The 21113-nt window shown below is 44.0% G+C and overlaps 3 protein-coding genes across 9 annotated transcripts; 1 reads left to right on the plus strand and 2 right to left on the minus strand.

Moving 5' to 3' along the window:
- Window positions 1–583: 583 nt before the first annotated feature.
- Window positions 584–12008, minus strand: elk1 (ETS transcription factor ELK1). 5 transcript variants are annotated; one of them, XM_035645593.2, is made up of 12 exons: window positions 10818–12008; window positions 8527–8735; window positions 8199–8384; window positions 7943–8116; window positions 7455–7598; window positions 7195–7299; window positions 6862–7023; window positions 6616–6766; window positions 6322–6470; window positions 6072–6155; window positions 5786–5887; window positions 584–4083 (listed from the first exon to the last, which is right to left on the minus strand). In XM_035645593.2, exons 1-12 carry the CDS (start codon window positions 10840–10842, stop codon window positions 3985–3987), a joined length of 1590 nt encoding a protein of 529 aa, XP_035501486.1. In that variant the 5' UTR covers window positions 10843–12008; the 3' UTR covers window positions 584–3984. The 5 variants fall into 5 exon arrangements, with proteins under 5 accessions (XP_035501486.1, XP_035501485.1, XP_047186994.1 ...); XM_035645592.2 differs by having other exon boundaries at window positions 6862–7026; XM_047331038.1 differs by adding an exon at window positions 10597–10709 and having other exon boundaries at window positions 6862–7299.
- Window positions 12009–12155: 147 nt separating this feature from the next.
- Window positions 12156–14816, minus strand: uxt (ubiquitously-expressed, prefoldin-like chaperone). The gene is made up of 6 exons (XM_035645600.2): window positions 14354–14816; window positions 14028–14109; window positions 13739–13806; window positions 13218–13325; window positions 12903–12966; window positions 12156–12618 (listed from the first exon to the last, which is right to left on the minus strand). Exons 1-6 carry the CDS (start codon window positions 14692–14694, stop codon window positions 12556–12558), a joined length of 726 nt encoding a protein of 241 aa, XP_035501493.2. The 5' UTR covers window positions 14695–14816; the 3' UTR covers window positions 12156–12555.
- Window positions 14817–14956: 140 nt separating this feature from the next.
- On the plus strand, window positions 14957–20907 carry cdk20 (cyclin-dependent kinase 20). 3 transcript variants are annotated; one of them, XR_004795352.2, is made up of 10 exons: window positions 14957–16029; window positions 16268–16381; window positions 16458–16646; window positions 16880–17001; window positions 17355–17417; window positions 17804–17927; window positions 18325–18480; window positions 18683–18894; window positions 19064–19178; window positions 20042–20907. XR_004795352.2 is itself a non-coding variant. In XM_035645598.2 (9 exons), exons 1-8 carry the CDS (start codon window positions 15955–15957, stop codon window positions 18872–18874), a joined length of 1035 nt encoding a protein of 344 aa, XP_035501491.2. In that variant the 5' UTR covers window positions 14957–15954; the 3' UTR covers window positions 18875–18894; window positions 19064–19388. The 3 variants fall into 3 exon arrangements, 2 of the variants coding, with proteins under 2 accessions (XP_035501491.2, XP_035501492.2); XM_035645598.2 differs by lacking the exon at window positions 20042–20907 and having other exon boundaries at window positions 19064–19388; XM_035645599.2 differs by lacking the exon at window positions 20042–20907 and having other exon boundaries at window positions 14957–15306; window positions 15900–16029; window positions 18683–19388.
- Window positions 20908–21113: the final 206 nt, after the last annotated feature.

The raw sequence follows: 21113 nt of genomic DNA on the forward strand, positions 1-21113 counted from the left end.
TTGTAATATGTTGTAATGTGTCACACAGCATTATCCCATTGATGAATTAACATCTCCCATATGTAGGGGGAGCCAGAGTGTACCCAAGAGCAATTCTTATATTGTGTCTTTAAGAGAGAAGACAGAACAAATCTGTCCAATATTGATTCAATCTCTGGTTGTGTTGAAGGCCATGTAGATGATCAATAATCAATAACTGCACTGATTTATAAAATCACCGGACTTTTAGAAGTTTCTCTGTTTTGGTTGGATATTTAACATGAACCGATCGACTCTGATCAACAATATTTATAACAATAATGTTTTCAGTTTGTGCAGTCCTCAGTCTGATTTTATCCGCAGTCATCGTTACCTGTGAGTTAAATCCTGCTGTTCAAAGTAGCACGTTTTTTTACAGTAAAATTTCATCAACCTCTTACTGTCTGGACTTTACCCAGAATGCAACACTCGTGCTGATTTAATATAAAAACATTCTTCATGTTCTGCTGGTGAGAGAAATGTTAGCATAACGTACAATGTCTTCTATAAATGGCTTTTGTTCGTCACCGTCATGCACCATGAAAAACAACGAGTGCTTCGTTCCTCCGATGCAGCTCAGAATCTTTAAGGCTTCGTCACTCTAAGCTTTTATTCACAAAATAAAACACATCATCTCTGATAGAAAAATAGAGTCATGCTGCGAAAGAACAGTCAAACACGATGGCTTGGAGGTGCGTTCACGTCACTGCTGAGGCTGGGAAATGGCACCGTCAGGAGCTGATCTGAGGCTGTTTTTTTATTTTCATATCGATATCCCCTTTTTCCTGAACAGAGGTTTAGATGTGCGGGGGCATCTGTGAGTTAACAGTTGTTGATCACTAAAGTCTTCTTCTACCTTTGGCTAAGACATTATGATTGACAGCTGAGACTGACTGACTGATTGAGCGCCCGTATGGGCGGGACCTCAATCTACTCCAAGATCACTACTGCACCAGCTCTGGCTCCAAATCACGTCAATAGTAGAGACATTTTAGCTTCATTTTTGTACAATGGGAGGAAGTGGTCAATCTTTATTTACTATCGTCTTTGGACGTCACACATTATCCAACACAAATACTATGGGACACTTCCTCTCTGATTCCTCCAGCCCTCGGCCTATCAGATCATCAGTGATTTTGGTTCAACGTTGAAATAGTACAAGTGTAATTTACTTAGCTCTGCAGCAGCTTATAAAACTGATTCAGCTTCAGTTACACTGAATAAACTATGAAACATCCAATGTCACGTCTAAAAACACAGGGTCCAGCTTCACTCAGCTTCTGAAGGTCCATGTGTGTGTGTGTGTGTGTGTGTGTGTGTGTGTGTGTGTGTGTGTGTGTGTGTGTGTGTGTGTGTGTGTGTGTGTGTGTGTGTGTGTGTGTGTGTGTGTGTGTGTGTGTGTGTGTGTGTGTGTGTTTCTATGGCTGTGAGTTTGGTCTGTTATTTTGTCCAGTTCAAGATTAAGACCTGGTTTTAAGGATCAGGTTAGATCCATGTTCAGGTTACAGCGAGGGACATGGGAATGCATTATGTCAATAAGTGTCCTCCCAGATACATAATGACAAAAGTGTGTGTTTGTGTGTGTGTGTGTGTGATAGACAGAGAGTCCGCAGCCTTGTCGTCACACACAGAAGCATAGAAACACGTCAACAGCGTCAACAGCGTCAACACGAGGAGCTTCAGCGACAACAACAGCAGCAGCCTGCAGGCTCGGCAACAGTCAGGTCGGGTTACCATGGCAACCAGAGTTCAGCTAGCATCACAAACCACAACAACATCATCAACAACATCAACATCAACAACAACAGTCTTTTCAGAAGAACCAGTGCACGTGTCAGTTCATCCTCACTTTGGATTTTTTGAGGGAATAAAAAATTAAACTCCTTGGTTTTTAGAAAAAGCGCATCTATCTTTCTGCAGATTCCGATGTTGCCACAAGTTATGGACCATAATGCATCTGTGCCGTGGAGTGGTTAATACTCTGACAGAGCAGCTTCAATTAACTGGACGGTGACATATAGTGAGCATCATCCACTTTGGCGTCTCCAGCTCTCTGTCCACTGACATAGTCACCAGATCCGAAAAATGAAGTCAATGTGGAAGTGCCTGAAGCCTCTATTCTCTGGAATCACCAGCAGAGGACGGCTCACTGGTTGCAAAAAGAAGTCAAATGCTATAGAAGTCTATGAGAGACTGACTCTACTTTATCACTTGATTTATACAAATAGCTAATATTTTCCTGGGAAGTTTACAGTCTAAATGGCTAGTTTCGAGTCATCTTCAATACAGCATGATGTAAACATTTTTAATTGGGGTCTCATTTAGAGTAAAATAGACGATAAAGCACGGTATTGCAGTGAAGCATGGATACAGCGTAATTGACAGCTAGTAAGGTCCAATCAGTGGATTGTTGCAGACGCCCAGTGGATGAGCTCTCAGTCAGACCCACCCCCTGCTCCTACGTCTGGTTCCAAAGAACCAAGATGGCACTGGTCAAAATGCTTAACTCAAGGCTTCATAACGGTATCTCCTACCAACGGGTGACATCACGGTGGGTTGCAACTTGCTTAGAGGTCCGTTCTGTGAGGACTGTTCACTGTTGGTGTGAATACCGGGTTCACTGACGCTCTGACAAAGGCTACGCCCACAAGAAGACTTTAAAATTTTAAAACTAAAACAACCACTGGTCATGTGCTGGTTTAAACAGCAGATTGTCTTCTCTGCAGTTAGTTAGTTACAGATACTTCAAAAGAGGAAAAGCGATAGTGAAAAGTAAGAGCAGGGATTTCTTTTCTTGGAGCGACGATGGAGTAGTCGACTTGTGACAACATCGCTACAGATTTATTACGAGGCTGTGAATCCGAGGCATTCGAGAACAAGAAAACATTCATCAATCAGAGCTCCTTGAGAAAAATCTACTGTACGTCTAGAATGAACACTGAATTAAAACAATACACTAATATCAATCAGTAAATCAAACTTTTCTATTGACATTTTAAAGCCAGAGGAATGTGACTGTGTCATCAGACGTCATAAAACCCTTTATTCCAAACAAGTTTCGCACCTGAAAAGTCAAAGAATAAAACTTCTTCAAAGACTCTTTAAGAAAAAATACAATCTGTCCTGTACTGAGACTTTCATAGAGAAATAACTTGGCTGATTATAAAGCGATGAGGGTCCACCGTCATCATCATCCCAGCTCTGAGATTGGTCAGTTCAAAGTAATGCTGAGGAGTTCAGTCCAATAACAGGCCATGCATAAGTGTGGAAAGGCGTGGCCTTAAAAAAACGGCCAATAAGAGCAAAGACAAAAATCCCTTAACTGGTTTTAAAAGTCGTATGCAAACATCCTTGCTCAGTCGACAAAAAAAAGTAAAATGAATGTTTTTCTTTTCAACATTTCTCCAAGTTGTCTCATCATTCACTGAATCAGTCGGTCAGGCTGAAGAGGAACAATTGTTCACAAGGTAAAAACGATCTTTGTCCTAAAATAGGACCGTCAGTTAAAATGCTCAGAAGAAGAAATATCCCTCCTCATCGGCCACTCGTGACGCTTTTAAGTGCAGAGAAGTGTCATTTTGTTCGAGGCCATTACAATAACTGTAAAAGGGCTGAAAGAGGGAACCAGGGAGATGACACTGACACATCCTCCTGCTCTCTGCACATTTAAAACATTCTGCTGAAGGGTCGGCAGAAGAGTTTGGAGATTTTGACGTTCATCAAACTGGTTTCCACAGTGATTCTCCATCTGTGAACAGATCCACCAGTGAAAGGTCCTCATTAACCATCAACTTTGCTGCTCTTACCCATCATGCGATGCAGCTGAAACACTTCATGGTTCCTGTTTTGAGCGGGAGTGTTTCACAGTCAGTCCAGATCCAGTTCTCCTCTGACCTTCCAGAAGGCCAGGGGCCCGTCATGTGAGTCCTGAGCCCAGTAAGGAGCTGTGCAAGGTGGGCAGGGGGCTCAGGGTTTCTGGGGGCCCGGGGAGAGCACCACTGGGGTGGAGAGGCCGTCGACGCTTAGAGCTGGGATGTGGATCTGATTACTGCCATTGGTTGGAAACTATAAAGAAACGGAGACAAATAGATTTGTCATTTCAGTGTCCCACATAGAAGACGGTCCAACTCCTTTCACGTCAGATCACTGGAAAAATAATGGACGTACATGAATTTATTGACCTTTATAAATCACATCTCTGTCAGAACCTCTGACCTGTTTATAACAATAATTCACAGTGATGTCATACTGAACAGCAGTGTTTCCCCTAGGTTTACTGGTTTGGGGGGGGTTAGGGTTAGGGTTTGGGTTCACAAATCACGATAAGTTTCATCCAGAATCTTTCATACAGGAATTAAGAAAAAGGTGTATAAGGAAAGTGACTTGAAATGACTTCTGCTTTACATTGTGTAAAATACAAAATAAATGAATAAATAAATAAAAATCAATTTGACATTTCAGGGAGGGCGGGGGCTCCCATTGAGGGGGCGGGGCGCCCTCCCAATTCAATGGTAGGGCAAACACTGGAGCAGTGCTATGGGGCAACAGTAAACGCTCTCACTGAAGAAACCTCACACTCGAGACTATTTCTCCTGGTTCGTCAGGGCTGTGAAGACTGCAGGTCTCTTTTCCAGGTTTCAGCTATGTTCCAGGTTGTTCACTGAGTGCTTTAACTTTTTATTCTCTCTTAGTTTTCTAGACCATTTCCTGGAGTCACGTCTGTATTTAAATCTGATAAAGAGGAAAAGCGCAGTGCGAAAGTTGTTGTTTTTGAGTTTGAAAACAGAATCAATTTAAATCACAGAAACATGTGAAAACTGAAGCTCAAACAAAGAGTTTTCATCTGTAATAAGTGTGACTTGACTCATTCTTTTCTTAGTTTGGTTCCTGGATCTGTTGAAAGTAGAAAACGACCTTTAAACACGGCTGTTCAGATTGAGTTGACATAAACTGGAGTTACAGGGTTGTTTTCACTGGACAGTGAAAAATGTCTGTAGTTTTCCACTGCTCCAGAAGTAGGCGACAAAGAGCCACAACAGCAGAAACGCAAACGGAAAAACTTCAAGGAACCTCACTAATCACTGCAGGAACAAAATGAATAATAAACTGTCTCCAGTGTTTTTTATTCTGTATTTTAAAGACTAACGGGGAATCTTTTATTATCTGGATTCTACAGACTACAGAGCAGACACGTTAAACTGGAGACAACAGATGGACAAAAAACTGAGCCAGAGACCTAAAGAGACACCAATGTGTGTGTATGTGTGTGTTTGCGCGTGTCCGCTATCTCTCGCTGTGTGACCTCGAACAGGTACATACATTGCACAATTTGTTTGTTTGTGTGTACTTCTATCTTTGTGTAGTATTTTCAGTATAATTAATTTGCCAAAATGATATAAAACACACAATAAACAATATTAAAGGTGAATTTGAATGATAATAACAATAATAATTATCATCATCATCGTCGTCATCATAGGTGGAGCTGATAGCGAGTGCCCACAGATATGTTGAGCTTCAATACTGTATGTTTTGAATATGAACAGGTCATTATCATTCAAATGTTAAGGTTAGGGCAATTTTTGTCCCCACTTTCGAAATTCAAATAAAAAGTAACAGCCCTAAAACCTACAGAAATATTGTGATAATATTTTTATTGGGAATTCTTCCAGTCACGATAATCGTGTAGTGAAAGTCTTACATGGTTGTAACCATGTCGTAATTATATGCACAAATAATTTAAAAAAGACAAAAAAGACTGAATTACCTGGAAAGAGAGTTTGGCTGGGGAGCGAGGAGCGATGGGACTGAGCGTGCTCCAAAAGTGGATGGTGGAGGGGAGAGGACTGGGAGTCAACAGGACCGGAGTCTGGATAAAGAGACGCACAACAACTCATCAGAGCAGACACACAACAACAACTCATCAAAGCAGACAGACTGGATCAGCTGGAGACGTGTTTTACAAAAACGTCCTTTAACTGGGACGACCACATTAAAGTGAATTTGTTGTTGACCTCTAGTTTCCCTCTCACACAGAGATCAAAACAGTTTACCAGCGCATGGGAGGTGATGACAGTCGGAGTGAGCGTGTTGGTCGCTGATCCAGGAGCCAGCAAACTGTTTACAGCTGCATTAACCTGCAGAGGAAACACAAACAGGAAGTGATGTCACAGGCTTCACCTGGAGACACAGCGACAGCTGTTACAGCTGTGACACGGGTAAGCTTATTCAGTTTTTTAAAAAAAGAGTAACGCTGCGGTTAATGTTCATTGATGTTAAAGGTGAACTACTCCGTCTGCACACCTTATCCAGGGAGAGGCCAGGGGGGAGGGAGGGGGAGGAGGGCAGCTCCAGGCCCCGTGGCTTCTTTGGTTTTGGAGGAGCAACATCTGACCTGGAAGTCACAGGAGGGGTCACAGCTGCGGTGGGGGTCACGGGAGGGACGGAGGGATCTGACACAGAGAGAGAAAAACAGTGTTCAGTATAACAGAGAAACTTACCTGAAACCTAAACACATCCCCTGACACCTGAACTTCACATCTGCATCTAACACAAATAAAACACACACAATTGCTCTCTCTGTTCTGTTCCTGTTACCTATTAGTGTGCCTTTGTACCCCCCCTCCACTGCCTCCCCTGCAGGCTGTTGCCCTCCATCCCTGGGCTCCATGCAGGGAGGGGGCGGACTCTCCACGATGGTGGTGGTGGTGGGCTCCGAGTCACCCGAGTCACAGATCAGCTGTGGAACCTGGAGGGAGGAGCACAGACGTGTTGTGAATAAAGGAGGACGAGTTCTGTCATCTGACAACATCAACATGTAAATGAGAGAAGCAAACGTCTGACCTCCTCCATCTGTTTCTCCTCAAGAGACACCATCTCCAGCAGCTCCTCCTCTGACGGTAGGTTCTCCTCCTTGATGACAATGGGGGGAGGAGGAGGACGGGCAGGAAGAGCAACAGAGGGAGGAGCAGGAGCCATGGCAGCCTGCTGCTGCTGCTGCTGCTGCTGCTGAGGAGGTGGGTTGATGATGACAAAGACGGACTGGGGGTGAGTTTGGTGAGGAGCAGTTTGGGTGTGAGGTGGAAAGCTTGAAGGGTGGTTAGTGACTCCCCCACAGTCATCCTGCTGCAGCCCCTGAAGGCCCATTGAAACATGGGGGGGAGGGACCGGACTCACCGACCCGCCAACAGGACCCATGGGGATGAGGGGGGTGAGGGAGGACGGATCCCCAACGCTGGTGAGATAAATCTGCGGAGGGTCGCTCAGGGGAGCAGGAGGATTCTGGGAAAGAAGTAAAGTGAGAAATATGACACATGACGCGATGTCTGACCTGAAGGTGGTGCCAGAGGAAAGGTCGTTAAAATCTGAAGGGTTCATCCTCTGGAGAGCCGCAAGAGCAAAGAATGACCCATCAGGGGACAGATTCCGGTACCAACCTGTGATTGGCTGGTGGCGTTGGTTGGTATCTGAGGACTGAGCGCCGGAGTCGGACATGGAGACGACTGAGTGACGATCACCTGGAGAGCAGACTCAACAGCTCCACCTACTGACGAAGATTTAGACTCTGACAATACACAAACCTGCGCAGAAGGAGGGGGGGGTGATGACTTGAAACAATCTGACAATTTTTAATCTGCTATGTGAAGAACCAGGAACTAATCTGAGTTCAGCTGTGTTATCATTATCAACATCATTATCACTATTATGTAATCATATATCAATTATTATTTGTAATTATCCCTCACTATCTAAAACGTCTTCACTTCTCTTTGTCCAGCTGTCTTTAATCTATTTCACGTTTCCTTGATTTTCTAAAAGAACATTTTAATTTAGCAGAAGTTGGGATCCGTCTATATCTGATTGGTTCATCCTTCTCTGACGTCATCAATCATGTGATCAGTTGAAACTTTATCACCTTGCTCACCTCTCTAGGCATGCGATCGACCTTGGCCGTGGGATCCTGTTGCAGCAGGAGCTCTGTTTTGATTGGTCGTGGGTTGGGCGAGGCCTGCAGTGATTGGATAGTGAAGGTGGAGTAGAGACCCGACTTCATGTAGTCGTTTCTGGAGCTTTTCTGGGAGCTGCTAGGTGACGAGCGCTGCGATCAATACAGAAACTGATCAGTCAATAAAATCTTGTTACAATAATATCACCGTATCCACATTCAGCAGACAGTGCACCTGGGGCAAGCCCTTGGACGGACAGGGTGATGTCACGCCCCCGAGGCCTCTTGATTGGTTGGTCGGGTCGGTGTCGTCCCTCCTGATGCCCTCCTCTCCGTTTCGTACCCCCTCTGGCAGCGAGGGGTCAGGCTGACTGACAAACCTGTAGACAAACTTCTGGCCGCTCACCTTCTTTATGATGTTCTGAAAGACCACAACAACACAAAAACACAAACTGCATCAACTAAAAACTGAAAGAGACATGTTTATTAATGATTGATGCATCAGAGCCGTTCATGCTGTGCTTGTTCTGGTGTAGTATCCTTAGTACTATCAGGAGTAGTACCTTGTCATAGTAGTATCTTAGTGCTCGGCTCAGCTTGTCGTAGTTCATGTTGTGCTTGTTCTTGCGGAGACCCCACAGTCGTGCAACCTCTTCGGCGTCCAGCAGCTTGAACTCTCCGTCCTCACCTGTCCAGGAGATCAGGTGACGCTGCCGCTGGTCGTCCAGCAGGTGGAGCAGGAACTGCCACAGCGTGATGGACGGGTCCATGGCTGAGAGAGAGAGAGAGAGAGAGAGAGAGAGAGAGAGAGAGAGAGAGAGAGAGAGAGAGAGAGAGAGAGAGAGAGAGAGAGAGAGAGAGAGAGAGATGGGGGAGAGTGGGTGGGATAATTTGATAATTTTCAACACCAGTTCCGAAACAATGACAGTTTCAACATCAATAACAAATATGCTCAATCCTGTCCTGTCTGTGGTACGACAGTCTAAATGGATGGAGACACGGAAGGAGAAAGTGAGACAGGTGGACAAACAGGAAGAAGAGACATGTGTATTAAAGTGAATGAGCAGTGAGCCTCTCACTGGAGAAGCTCGACATTAAACTGATCACAGACAGACATGCGAATCAACCTCATTACCATTGACTGACCTCTTACATAACTAACCTATCAAACACATTAGAAACCATTGCCATGGTGAAAGACCTTTCATCAATGGTAACCAGGGGAGAAGGAGAGCGGACAAGAGAGAGAGAGACAAACAACTTTGTCCTGCAGGAGGTCGACTCACATTAAACACCCCCCCTCCTCTGTGTGGATCTACGCCAAAATCAAATGGGTTCTTTCTTGGCCATTGTCCCATCCGCCCACCAAAGCTCTTATGCCTGTTTCACTGGCTTTTTAACAGGGAGGGGTCCCAGACCACGGCCATCTGAGGGTCACACTGGGTCAATCAGAATGAACAAACATGTAGTACGTGTGGTGTGCACAGAATAGAACAGTTTCCAACTGTAAACATGAATGAAGAACATCATGTTGGAGGATGTCCAGAATCTTCCTGGTAGACCTGAGCTCCAGCAGCTCCTCTGGACAGACAAGTTTCCTGACCGTGTCCTGTTCCTCTGTCGTTCCTCTGGTTCCTGTCTTCAGTCAGAAGACGGACACAAGCGTGTCCTAGAACACACCCCTGTACCGGTCGTACTTTTGTTAGGGCTCCCTGTGTTTACTCTCTTAACAAACACTGTTTCACACTCACATCACAGTGCGTCAGTGTTGCCATGACAGCATGTGAATTTGACATCACTCGCTCAAAATGGTCTCCATGACAACAGACAACACCACATCTGGCACTGACATCACTGACATCCTTCGGTGTTGGAGGGAAACTGTGTTTTTTTTATTTTTCATTATTTCATTATTTTTAAACCTTAAATTGTTATAAATTACTTGAAAGTGAGACTACACTTTTGGAAAGCGGAAGTAGCATATTCCAAATTTTGCAAATGAATCTCGCAAGCAATAGAAGAGACATTTGCTCAATTGAATACACTCAGGGTTTTTCTCTTCTCCAGATTCACCTGGTCTTGTGGCGTGAGCAGCAGCTTATGGGGACCAATGTCAGTTAAACAATATTGGCCCAGAAATAAGAGGATTTTCTTCTGGCACTGAGGTTTTAAAATTTGGCAAGCAGGACTAAACTACAATGTCCCTCAATAGAGCTCATGCCTCCGCCAAGGCCCAACAGCCTGTCCCCCTAAATTCAATCAAGCTGCAAATTGCACACATTCATAATCAGTCCCCTACATACGCCTGATTTGTTTTTCATCAAGATCCATAAATTACTCCCTGGGAAATGTGTGAAAATGTCAAAATAACACCAAACATCTCACAATGTTTTCACCCTTTTGTCCGGATTCGAGCCAAAATCCAGGATATCTGCCTTTCAGTATCATCGTTTATCTTTGCCGTACATGAAAACTTTTGTTTTACTGAATAAACAATGTGGAAAAATTTGTGATTTATGTTATCAATTTTACTTACAATATCAATTCAAGTTCTGTAGGTTTGGTGGTATTTGTTGTTTTCTTTTGATTTACAGTTATTTCTAATACAATGTGGACTGGTCTCAACATCTCACCACATTCCTCTCATGGCTGTGAACTTCGCTCAGTGTGAGTGACAGTTTAGTGTCGAACAGCTCCCAACGTGCAGGTCTCTGCACGCTGCAGACAGCAGGATGCATGACAGAACCTGAACACACACACACACACACACAGATGCAGGCCTCAGCAGCTGCCACACACCTGTTGTCCCCGAAAACTCCGCATGTAAACACAACAGGAAGAGTCTCCCTCTTACCGTTTATCAGCGGATTTGAATCCATCTTCAGCTGAACGTCCCGCCTCGTTCTTCTGTCTTCCTGCAGCCTCACGCCTCCCCCATGCTGCCCCTGCTGCTGTAATGTCCGTGTGTCTGTCTGACTGTCTGTGTCGGTGTGTGCGTGTTGTCGGAAGCAGGGTACAGCTGTCAGAGTCGCGCCGATCGGTGGTAATCGTGCAGCCGCTCCTCTCTGGACCTGCCGCCGTGATGTAACCGCTCGGAGCTGCCGCTGCCGGGCCCCTCCATGCTAGGGACACCGAGCTCGGCAGAAAGTTATCCCAGCCCCAGAAAACAAACCCGACCAACCGACACACACTGACGCTCCCGACACGGTTAACTGTAGTTTGTACAGCACACGAATCGGTGTCGACACCGTCTCGACCCGCGTGTCCCGACTAACACGTGTGTCGAGTCGGTGGATAGAACCAGCGGCGGTGTTCTTCTCTCATCGCCTCACCTCCGCTGTCAGAGCCTGGATCCGTCCACGGCGCCGCTGGGAGCTAACTAGCTGGCTAACTAGCTGCGACGCTTCCGCCACCAGGCTGCGTTTAAAACCCGGCACACTCGTCTTATTTGAATACTCCAAGTGGACACAGAAGCGGCCGATTTAACGGCAAGCTGTCGCTGAATTTCCCACCAAGTTTCTCCAAAGTTGCGGGTTTTCAGGGGCTGGAGTTGTTAGCCTAGCGTGCTAACCAGCTAGCCTAGCGTGCTAACCAGCTAGCCTAGCCCCCTCCCGTGCTCACTGTTGCGGGTGCGTCAGCCCCCGGATCTCGCCGTTGCGGAGCGGAGCCTCGGGCTTCCGACACCGTGGCAAATAAGTTTGTAAAACCCTCCCGGTGGCTTTTTTGTTTGTGAGCGGGGAGAAGCGTCCTCCCGCAGAAACTAACTTCATCACTCAGGTGTTTTCATGGTCTCTTCCTGTTTGGACTGACGCCCCCTCACTCCGCCACCGCCGTCAGGTTATCGGCTGCTAACACTCTTACACTTCCGGGGAATGCATTTCAACGTTAAAGTTAGTCGCGCTTGAAGTTTCAACCACTTCCGTATTTTCTCAGTGCAAGAGTGACTACGTACAGTTATTCAATACTCACAGTTTCTAGGTACCACAACTTGACTCGAGTGTTTCCTCCTTCATTCTTGTAAGTGTGATACATCCTGGTGGACCACAAGGTGAACTTGCATGGCCAAATTAAACTTTAACCATCTTTTTAATTTGAACTATGTATTGATGGAGTAATAATAAATTCTTAATAATTCTCTCGATTAATCAGTTTGTAAATCTTAAAAGAACCTTTTCCATGGCAACAGGCTCTGTGTTGTTGATGTTTTCATGACTATAACTTTATTACTCCAGAATTCAACAGATGGCGTCATATTTTTCAATGCATCACATCTGCTGAACACCTGTTTACTCTGTATTGAACACAGAACACATGTTCAAAAGTATATGGACAGCTGCCACAGCCACCATTCTTCTGGTCCGAGCCCCCGGAGGCTCCACTTCCACCTCAGTTACGATCACAGATTCACTGGGGTTAAAATGTCCTCCTGAACCATGAACTGTGACAACTTTACAACCCCCCCCCCCATTAAAACTGTTGATGTGTTGTATTAAACGTCCCTGTTGAACCCTGGCGCTGTGCAGTGGTCAGTTCAAGAATGTAAACATTCCTCCTGAATTGTCCTCGGCTCATCCTTCAGTTGACAAGCACATCTAGAAAACTTCTCCTCTTCTGCTGTCTGGCAGGTCACCCAGTCCCTGCAGCTCCCGCAGACCCTGAAGACGAAGAAGAGATAATCTGATTCGTCACATCAAACAAGACCCAGTCTATAGTCTGCCAAGATTCAAAGCCTATATTTCTTCTTGGTTCATTAATCATTTATCAATATTATCAATACTGACTAATTACAGCGTGAGATTAAAAGTTAAAAGTTGATTGAAAAGTGAATAGGGATTCGATCAATAACGCAAATAACTTGTAGATGCAGCTCTGAATCATAACTGATAACTGATGATCAATAAAAAAAGGCTATTGAGAAACTTCTCAGCAGTGCCTGTACCTCTAGCACCATGCGGATGTTGGCTTTTATTTTGGAAGAGTCTTTAGTGAGCTGCTCCGTAAAGCTGAAACACATAAGATTAGCATGGTTAGTATCTCTCAGTCATAGCAATGGACATAGCTAATTGTCGAGCTAACACAAACTATCTGTGACTTTAACTGTTGATGTCTACACATTCCTTATGTTTGTTCAAACTCATAGAACTTTATTTAAACTCTGGTCTGCAGATATAAAACCTCATGAGGAGAGCTAATAATGACATGTGTCCTATTTGATACGTCTTGAATTCAGACACATGACAGATGATGAACTGACTCTGTGAGCTGAGTCGTCTTCTTGTCGATGAATCTCAGAGCTTCGTCGTGATTCATCTCCACGAAGAAACCGTAACCCACCGCCACGAAGATCATGGACGAGTCCTCCCTGACAGTGACAGACAAAGAGGACGGGGTTGAAAGACATCTTGGAGAAAAGTCAAAAAACATAGAAAGTTAGGGCTAATCACATGTCAGATCTGTTTGATCCATTGTGTTTACGTCTGTCTGGTAAAAACATAAAGCTATGGAGGGAACTGGTAGCACTAAATGTGCATCATACCCCCACGGCAGAGTCAACACTTTATATACAGTGTACGGCTGCTTCAAACAGGGCAGAGAAATGTGTACTTCTCCTGATTTTGTGCTTTTTTTTTTGCAAAAAGGGCATATGGCATCAATACAATGAAGACAAAGGTACTGATACATGTGTAGTCGTGGTGATGTCCCAGTGATGAGTTCTGTGATTTGCGATTGATCAGCTGTCTATCAGACAGATTGAGCAAGTTATCAGCAGCTTACACTTCAGCCTGGACAAAGAAGTTACAGCCAAGATCAACATCTGTCTTCAGCCGCTGAGAGCCCGCCTCCTGCAGGGGGACACACACAGTGACATCACGGTGACATCACTCTGACTCTGACGCAGCTCACGAACAAACTACATGTGATTTTCATATATGATGTATAAAACATTCACGCACACACAAGTCTAAAGAGGAGAAAAAAAATCTGAAAATCAATTGATCATTTTGAAAATCAATTCATGGTTTGATTTGTTTCTAGAGGTGTGTGTGTGTGTGTGTGTGTATACCTGCAGACTGTGGATTGTGTTCTTCAGTTGCAGATACTGACTGATCTTCTCATAAACCTCGTCTCTCTGCTCCAACACCTTCCTGCAGAACACAAAACACACACACACACGTGTCAAGCCTTTTTACTTTTTTTAATAAAAACATTGTTTTCTATAAGACACATAATTCCACTGTTCACGATCACGATCAATATTATCTTATTAGTTCCTGTTATCTTACTGAGAGACTGCAGCTCTCTGATCTACTGCAATCAAAAACATTTTTAAAGGGTCCCCTCTTGAATCAGACAAAGATGAAGACGTGAGGCTGACGTGTTGTTCCTTACTGTAAATCTCTCCTCAGAACCTCGTGAATGAAGTTTTCATACTGAACCACCTTCTGCTCCACGCTAGCGTTAGCGTTAGCATCAGTGGGCAGAGACATCGTCACAGTTTTCTCTTTTAAAAAAACACCATCGGTGATGAGGACGAGCCAGGCGGCTTGGAACCTGCAGCCACTCTCTCCACTGATACCGGTAACGTTTCTGATTCGGTACTGATACACGCACGGTCCCGTGAGCGGACGGAAGTCATATGTAAATAAATACCCGTGCACCGGAAGTGGAGTCTCTGTGACCGTAGAAAGTGCGCATGCTCTTCCTGTGCCGTCCCCATCCTTGAAAAGCATTGAAATTATTTACAAATTTGCAATGTATAAGCTCATTAGATCGAAAACAATTTACTGACAGATGGGACTGTTCCAGAGCCGTTTAGTCGCGACAACTCCGTTCACTCCAAGGGACCTTTTTTCTTTCTAGCAAAGGCGGATCATGGAGCCTCTCAATAGTTCCCGGAAGTGAGCAACAGCGCATTAGAGTAGCAGCAGAATGGATCAATATAATATTATCAGCACATCCGAATCAAATCAAGATGCATTTAGACATACATAAAGCATTTTAGAAAAAAAATATTTTACTTGAAAAAAATGTATTGATTAACTACATAGAGTGACTAAATAGGCATGTTGGTCTTCTATATTGTAAATCGATACATTTATTGACTTCTTATTACCAAAAATCGCAGTTCTGTCGCTCTGAATAAAGGATTCTAATTGCGCGCCAAGAACTTCCGGGAACTATCCGAAGTCTACATGAGTCACGTGACGAGAAGGCATTTTGGACATCCGTTATCACGACTCTCATTAAACGGCTCTTGACTTTTCCATCTACTCCGGTTCTGAAGCTTGAGCGGTATCACTGTAAACAAACATGGCAGACCGTTGACACCTCTGAAGCTAACGGTAGCTTGTTTAACATACACGACGTTTGTTTAAAACCGTGCAGCGCGGGGACAAGTTATCTGCGCATGTTACCTTCCTGATTGAATGCACCCGAATCGGAAGTGTTCGCTTCCTCAGCTTTTAGCTTAGCCAGCAGGTTACCAAGGAAACGCCAAGCAACAGTACGGTGTTTTATTTTCTAGAAGCAGATCTCTCTTTGAGACTCGATGTTTCTTGTTGTTTCGTGAGCCGATTCAAAGCCCACACTGGTCTTATTTTGATCGTTTTTAGTAACGTTGGGTTAACGGATGTGTCGTGAGTCGGGAGGAAACGCGTCGTTAAATTAGTAGATTTGTGATCTGAGTTCCGTGTCGATCTGCTTTTCGGCTCCAGCTCGTCAACTGGAGACCCGCCAAAACACACCCAACAATTAACTTCTCATGTCACAGACTGTTTCTACTGTAACCGTCCATTTTCTTGAGCACATCAACAGATGTAATAAAAAAATCTCAGAGAAACCGAATAATTAAGGAACAAAAGGACCTGCTGTCTCCTGCAGAAATAAATGAATGTTACAAGTGGGAGCTAATCAGCGAATATTTGATGGAATACAGAGCAGGGCTCTGAGCCTCTTTAGACCTGGACCCAGTGTGATGCAGTGACTGGGACATGGAGCAGTACAGTATTCTCGGTCGAATTGGAGAAGGAGCCCACGGCATCGTGTTCAAGGCCAAACACATCGAGGTAAAAACAGAAATGCAACTGAATGTGACCAATCAGACCTCACCCCTAAAGTTCAGAAACGCAGGAAGAAGGGCTGTGTCAGAGGTCAACAGAGAGAGAGCAGCACAGAGCTTTGTCTGATCCACTGAACCTGTGAAGTCATTCATTCTGATAACTGCTACACATACCTGGTCACTACAAATGTTTCAATAAAGCAATGAGTCAATCACTGTATTGATTGTGATGTGTGTTCTGTCAGACTGGAGAAACAGTTGCTCTGAAGAAAGTGGCTCTGAGGAGGCTGGAGGACGGCATCCCAAACCAGGCTCTGAGGGAGATCAAGGCCCTGCAGGAGATTGAAGACAATCAGCACGTGAGTGCGAGAGAGTATCAGGTTGAGGTCAGGGGTAAACAGTGCACTCCCTTCTTCTCCTCTTCCTCCTTGTCAGGTGGTGAAGCTGAAGGATGTCTTCCCTCACGGTACGGGCTTCGTCCTGGTGTTCGACTTCATGCTCTCCGACCTGTCTGAGGTCATCAGAAACTCCCAGCGACCTCTGAGTCCGGCTCAGGTCAAAGGTTACATGATGATGCTGCTAAAGGGCGTCGCCTTCCTGCATCACAACAACATTATGCACCGGGTCAGAATCTTGGTTTGTTCCAATGACTGTATATAAAAGATGGATGACATAACAGCTTCAAAAAGTAAAGCTAAATCATTATGATCATCACCTGGTGCCAGACTTAAGTATAAGTTATAACCCCTCCCCATTTCTTTGTTCAGGGGATTGAGCGTTTGGGAAGGGAGTTTCTGTTCCTTTAGCCCTTAAGCTTAAACGCCCTGCTGTGTGTGTGTGTGTGTGTGTGTGTGTAGGACCTGAAGCCAGCGAACCTTCTCATCAGCTCCTCAGGTCACCTGAAGATCGCAGACTTTGGTCTAGCCCGACTGTTTAGTGAGCAGGGAGAGAGGCTATACAGCCATCAGGTGGCCACCAGGTAACACGCACACAAACGTCTGGTGTTGTCATATGGACAAAACTTGATGTAGTGAAGCAGCGTGGGATCATTGGAGTTGTTGAGGTTATTACAGTCATTTTCTCCTAGTTTGGGATTCCCTCAGTGTTCATGGTTCAAGTGGTGAATTCTCCTCAGAGGTCTCCTCCTCTCCAAAACACACATAGCTGCTGATTCAATCCAGTTAAACAGTGAAAAAAGCAGCTCCACATTAAAAATCTGTGTTTTTCTGACACACAACGTCTCTGAGCGGCTGTGAGCCGAGCTGCTGCCAACCTTTGCTCAGCGTGTTTCTCTCTCTCTCTCTCTGTGTGTGTGTGTGTGTGTGTGTTCAGGTGGTACAGAGCTCCTGAGCTGCTATATGGAGCCAGAAAGTACGACGAGGGAGTCGACCTATGGTGAGAAAACAACAACTGCTTCTCAACACTCAAGGTCTCTCACACACAGGTGCCATTCATCATGGTTACGCATGTCATTTACACACTTTTCCAGGTGTTTGTTGAATCTGTAATTTTGTGTTTGTACGAACTCACTGTGTCAACAAATGTAAGATAAGTGTAAGTGTAAGATAAAAATACCAACAAGTTAACTGGAGTTCTCCTTTCAATAAGTGAATAAATACATATATGAATAAATAATAATGTGCAGTTCTCAGAGCTGCGCAGCAGGGGGCAGTGTGAATCCACAAGGAGCAGCAGGTTTTTCTTTACCTCTGAGAGTCAACGAAGCAAAACCTCTGAGGATATGTCGGTCACTGTGAGGACACTGTTCATGTGTGTTTCAGGGCGGTGGGCTGTATTTTTGGGGAGCTACTGAACTCTTCTCCTCTGTTTCCTGGAGAGAATGACATCGAACAGCTGTGCTGCGTCCTCAGAGTGCTGGGAACACCAACACAGGACAGCTGGCCAGTAAGAGACAACATTCACTCACCCCCGTTGGCTGATTTAAAATATATCAAGATCTGACTTTACAACAGAAATGGTCCTCCATTACGTTGATACTTTAGCTTACTGTGATGTAACTTCTCAGAGTATTTTCAAATGCTTCATATATTTAAAATCTGAACAACTGAAGCTAAATGGTTATGTCATGTTTTTTTCCTTCAATCTTTCTAAATAAACACATAACACATTTTGATCCAAAAGATTTCTAAATATAGAAACAGGCATACAATATTTTGTCTATGAGTTATTTGAGCTATGTACATAAACTAACGTCATTACAGTTTTTGTTTTACATTAGCAGATGTATTTGTGAGCGATGTGAAAGAGTGAGTTAATGCTCCCGCTTTTTGTGTCTCTCCAGGAAATCGTGGAGTTACCTGATTACAATAAAATCACCTTCAAGGAAAATCCAGCGATCCCATTGGAGGAGATCGTCCCTGACACGTCCCCTCAGGCCGTCGACCTGCTCTACAAATTCCTGGTGTATCCGTCCAAACAGCGCTGCTCAGCCAGACAGGTAGGAAACATGAAGTGGACTTCAAGTGTGTCTAAAAAGGGATTTTTCTTTTGTTTGACTGTGAATCAACTGGAGTGTTGAGCCTGTGCACAGTCTGGACTGAAATCAACCCTCACACCTGGCTGATTTATTGATGAATTGCTTGATGTATTGAACGATTTACTGATGACGCTCCACCTGTGCTCCCTCTTCCTCTATGCAGGCTCTCCTTCATCCCTACTTCTTCTCCTCTCCTCTTCCTGCTCACCACTCGGAGCTTCCAATTCCACAGAGGGGGGGCCGACCCCCCCGCCAGCACCTGCAGGCCCCGCCCACTGACTTTTCAGTGGATCTGCCCCTGCAGAACAGTGTGGTAGACCCTGAGCTGCTGCAAGGATACGCTTCCTGCCTCTGAACAAACAAAAATAATCTGATGTACATATTTTATTTATCTGATGATTTTGTTTACTGTGAAGTCAAATCATCTTGATGTCTGTTAAAATAATTGATAATTATTATTGTCCTTTTATATCAAACTTTAAAAAGTGTTAATTAAAAAAGTGAATCAGTTCATTTTAAATCATGTGTCCAATGTGTCACACAGTAAAGAAACCAGGCACAAACTCTGTCGCCTCCCACACTTCCTGCTCCTCCTCCTCACCTAAGACCAACAGTCAGACTCAAGAGTCACGATGACTCTGAGCAGCTCTTCATTCTCTGTGAGTAGCATTATCATCATCAATATCATCTTCATCACTTACAACAAGCTGCTGGTCTGGTTTGTAAAATGTTTTTCTGACTCTTTCTGATCTCAACAGTTTTGTTTGCTTTTCAAACTGCGTTGACTTTCTGAAGATTTGCCATTCTTATCACGATTCAGTTAATTCGTGTTGCTGGTGACAGAATAAAGATCCTATGAGTAGACCGAGCTCACAGTCTGTTTCTCATTCTCACTCCCTTTTTCCTCCGATGGAGTCAGACTGTTCGCAGACAGCCAAGAGTTTGCTGATAAGACAAGTTGATCTGAAACATTACGGTTCAACATTAATGTCAGGGTCACGACGTCACATGACTTCAAACTGCTGCTGAACCTCCGTCACAGTGAAATGCATGACCTCCGATTCATTTAGTTTCCGTCTATTTACTTTAACATTATTTTCCTGCATACCAGCCTGGACAGTTTTATAATGATAATAACAATAATAGTAATGATACAGAATTTTTCTTGACACTGCGGAGACTTAATTTTTTACAAAAGCAAAGTGAGAACATGTGAGCTCAGTGTGAGACTCTGCAGGGTTGATGACATCACTTCTAATGGACAAGCATCAATATCCTCAGTGATTGGCTGATGAGAGATGGTGAAAACACACAAGCAACTTCCTGCAGTAATAATTAAAATAATAAAATTCAGGCCTAAATATGAATCAGAGTATTTCTTATTCCATTCACCAGCTTGTCTTGCTCCTAGCATTATATCATTTGTTTTTGTGTAGTCCGTCTGATAAACAAAAATAAAGACTGGGGTGAAAACATAACTTCTTTGGCTGAGTTAATAATACGTTCAGTTTTCTTCTTGCAGGTTGGACCCGCCCCTTCACATGCCCTGTACAACAATCTGTACAACAATCTGCATCAGGTACTACAAAGGTATTACAACCCGCACCAGGTACTACAGACCTGAGACTTCCTGCGTGTTTCAGGTCAACAGGCCGTGGACGCTGAAGAAAGAAGGAATCCAAACCAGAAACCGCAAAGTGACCAATAAGAAAAGAAGAGAGGGGCTGCCAATCAGAGCCTGAGCAGCCCGGCCTAGTTAAGTCCTCGTCCTTCTGTGGCCTCTTCTCACTCCTTCACACAGCTTCTCCTTGAGCACCTTTTCTTGATCCATCTTTGTGGATATTTGACAGGTTTTCTCATTTCATAGTAGACCAAACATTTTCTAATTTTTATTTATTTTAGAGCATTCAGTGTATTTTTGTGAAACCTCTGATGCACAAATGTTGAACGCAACATATATAATATGTGAACTGAGGATATAGATTTTAGTGGTGGTAGTAGTGCACTAGATATGTCTCAAAATAATCTCAGAATCTTTGACTGTCCCAATTCAATTTCCTGGCTGTTGTGTAAAAGTTTCCAAATATCATACAATATGCTTTTGACCATAACAAAATCACAAATATTGTGCCTCTGCATTTGATATGACTCTGACTGACTTCCAGCCGTTCTATAGTAAACTAATATACAAACATTTCCATTACATAAATCTGAACTCTGGATCAAACTAGGTTCAGACTTGTTTCATGTTGTCAACATTAGACTCAAAGATCCTCTGAGGGGATTCAATTTCTGAAAAAAAAAATCTATAAATCTGACTGAATGATTAATAAACAGCCCCCCTCAGTAAAAACCTGCTGAATAAAAGTCTGGTGAATGGAAGTGAAACTGAAGTGGAGATTTGTAATGAGAAAAAAGTGATTTAAATCGACAGACACAGTGAGGAAACACAAACTGATAAATTGTGTTTTTATTTCCACTGGACTGAAAAAGACATACATGTTTCACCTGAAGAATCTCTACTTAAGAACAAACAGTAATACTGATTATTCATGTTTTTAACGAATAGATGAAAAACGGATTGAAGATGAGAC

Source organism: Scophthalmus maximus, chromosome 3, assembly GCF_022379125.1.
Source record: "Scophthalmus maximus strain ysfricsl-2021 chromosome 3, ASM2237912v1, whole genome shotgun sequence".
Classification (NCBI taxonomy): Eukaryota; Metazoa; Chordata; class Actinopteri; order Pleuronectiformes; family Scophthalmidae; genus Scophthalmus; species Scophthalmus maximus.

Coding starts and splice junctions, on each gene's coding strand:
- cdk20 (XM_035645598.2), top strand. CDS start 15,955: ATGGAGCAGTACAGTATTCTCGGTCGAATTGGAGAAGGAGCCCACGGC. Junction 16,647..16,879: donor ACAACAACATTATGCACCGG/GTCAGAATCTTG, acceptor GTGTGTGTGTAG/GACCTGAAGCCAGCGAACCT. Junction 17,928..18,324: donor CAACACAGGACAGCTGGCCA/GTAAGAGACAAC, acceptor GTGTCTCTCCAG/GAAATCGTGGAGTTACCTGA.
- uxt (XM_035645600.2), bottom strand. CDS start 14,694: ATGCTTTTCAAGGATGGGGACGGCACAGGAAGAGCATGCGCACTTTCT. Junction 14,110..14,353: donor GTTCTGAGGAGAGATTTACA/GTAAGGAACAAC, acceptor TGTGTTCTGCAG/GAAGGTGTTGGAGCAGAGAG. Junction 13,326..13,738: donor TTCTTTGTCCAGGCTGAAGT/GTAAGCTGCTGA, acceptor TGTCACTGTCAG/GGAGGACTCGTCCATGATCT.
- elk1 (XM_035645591.2), bottom strand. CDS start 10,842: ATGGATTCAAATCCGCTGATAAACG. Junction 8,117..8,198: donor CGTCCAAGGGCTTGCCCCAG/GTGCACTGTCTG, acceptor TATTGATCGCAG/CGCTCGTCACCTAGCAGCTC. Junction 6,471..6,615: donor GTACAAAGGCACACTAATAG/GTAACAGGAACA, acceptor TCTCTGTGTCAG/ATCCCTCCGTCCCTCCCGTG.